At 39.3% G+C, this 1,450-nt stretch overlaps 1 protein-coding gene across 1 annotated transcript; it reads right to left on the bottom strand.

The window, feature by feature from the left end:
* Nucleotides 1-269: 269 nt before the first annotated feature.
* LOC147820033 (TERF1-interacting nuclear factor 2-like) lies at nt 270-1,444 on the bottom strand (the record flags this gene model as incomplete). The annotated part of the gene is made up of 3 exons (XM_087178321.1): nt 1,326-1,444; nt 510-733; nt 270-371 (listed from the first exon to the last, which is right to left on the bottom strand). Coding segments are annotated over exons 1-3 (438 nt in total), but the record flags the coding sequence as incomplete, so codon positions are not given.
* Between the last annotated feature and the right edge of the window lie 6 nt (nt 1,445-1,450).

The raw sequence follows: 1,450 nt of genomic DNA, 5'->3' as shown, positions 1-1,450 counted from the left end.
GAGTGGTGAGAATGAACCAAAACAGTGAGCTTAAAGAGGCTAAAATGCTCTGTAGAGATGAGGGAAACTGCAGAACAGACCCCTTCCCCATTGAAAGTCATCTTTTTTTCCATTCTTTATATCAAAACAATGATTAGTACAACTTTAGGTAAAATTTAAGCCCCTGACTTCTACACATGTCTAAGATCAACTGAGTAAGAGCATGTTTAGCTGTTTCAAAGACTTAGAAATATGCAGAACGTTGGACAGTTTCAGTGTTGGACACTTACACATTGATCTTGGTATTGAGGTAGTTTACTTGGGAAGAACTGGGCGATTTTAAACAGAGTATCAACCATTCCTCGACCCTCCCTGAGCATCCACATAATCACCTGGACAGAGAAACAATAACCAAGAGAGAGGGGTAGATAAACAGAAAGCACATAAATACAGCCATGGAATAACTCTACTAGAACATGTCAGTAGCACCAGTTTTACAGGCTGAAGGTTACCAGCACTCACTGCCATACCATGGTTTTAAGGCCAAACATGACCTTCATGTGTTTGATGGGAGTCACCAGTCTGGGTAGAAGTCTGTAAGTGGCTTCCAGAAAGCCCATCACTTTTTCGAAGTGCTCCATGTCCCTGTTCTTCACAATGGAATATACCTGGGCAGAGGCAACACGCAGCCTCCAGGAATCCTCAATGCTAAGAGGCTGAGAGTCCACATCTGGCCAATCAGAAGGGTCCACAACTGAGCGAAAAAAACATGAAGCACGTCACATCCTCCTCTGATTTTAATTTCATTGTATCTGTCATTTTTAGTCATCTGTTGTGTTTTGCAGTGACTCTCCAACAAGGTTCTCTATCTCATCGGAAACATTTTCTCACACACAGGTCTTTCATATTGATGTAAATCTATTCAAATTAAAGCTGAGACTCTTTCATTGTTGTTTAAGAATTAAAAATGAAAATGAATGAATTAAATGAAAACTTAAAGTGATCAACAAAGATGTTAACACTGAGCAACTTGTGGCTGCGCTAACTTATCATATCTTTGCTTACATAGGCTCCTTATATATACTTACACATATCAATGTACTGTATATATTCATACTCAATACATACACAGGCAGTACAGTAAACAAATGCATACAGTCTGTTATATCTGTCCTGCAGTTTGTTTTAACCTAGATTTCCAAGCCTGCATGCAACAATAGTTTTCTGTATGGTGACAGTTAAGCACACAAAACAAACAAACAACGTTGTTGCAGTGCAATGTAATAAAACGTAATTAAAGTGTTATTACCCCAACTTTCAGTACATAAAAATAACTGAACACCGACCTTCTTGTATATCCATCATCTTGTGAACCCAGACGTACTCTATGATCCACACCGGTAACTTTGGTAAACTCAGTAAACAGTTACTGTCAGCCTGCAGCGCTCTTCCCTCCATCACACTGATACCA

Source organism: Seriola lalandi, unplaced genomic scaffold (genome assembly GCF_002814215.2).
Source record: "Seriola lalandi dorsalis isolate HSWRI2012SDOR001 ecotype SW California unplaced genomic scaffold, Sedor1 jcf7180002004868, whole genome shotgun sequence".
NCBI classification, from domain to species: domain Eukaryota; kingdom Metazoa; phylum Chordata; class Actinopteri; order Carangiformes; family Carangidae; genus Seriola; species Seriola lalandi.
This window is presented reverse-complemented; position numbering and strand designations above follow the sequence as displayed.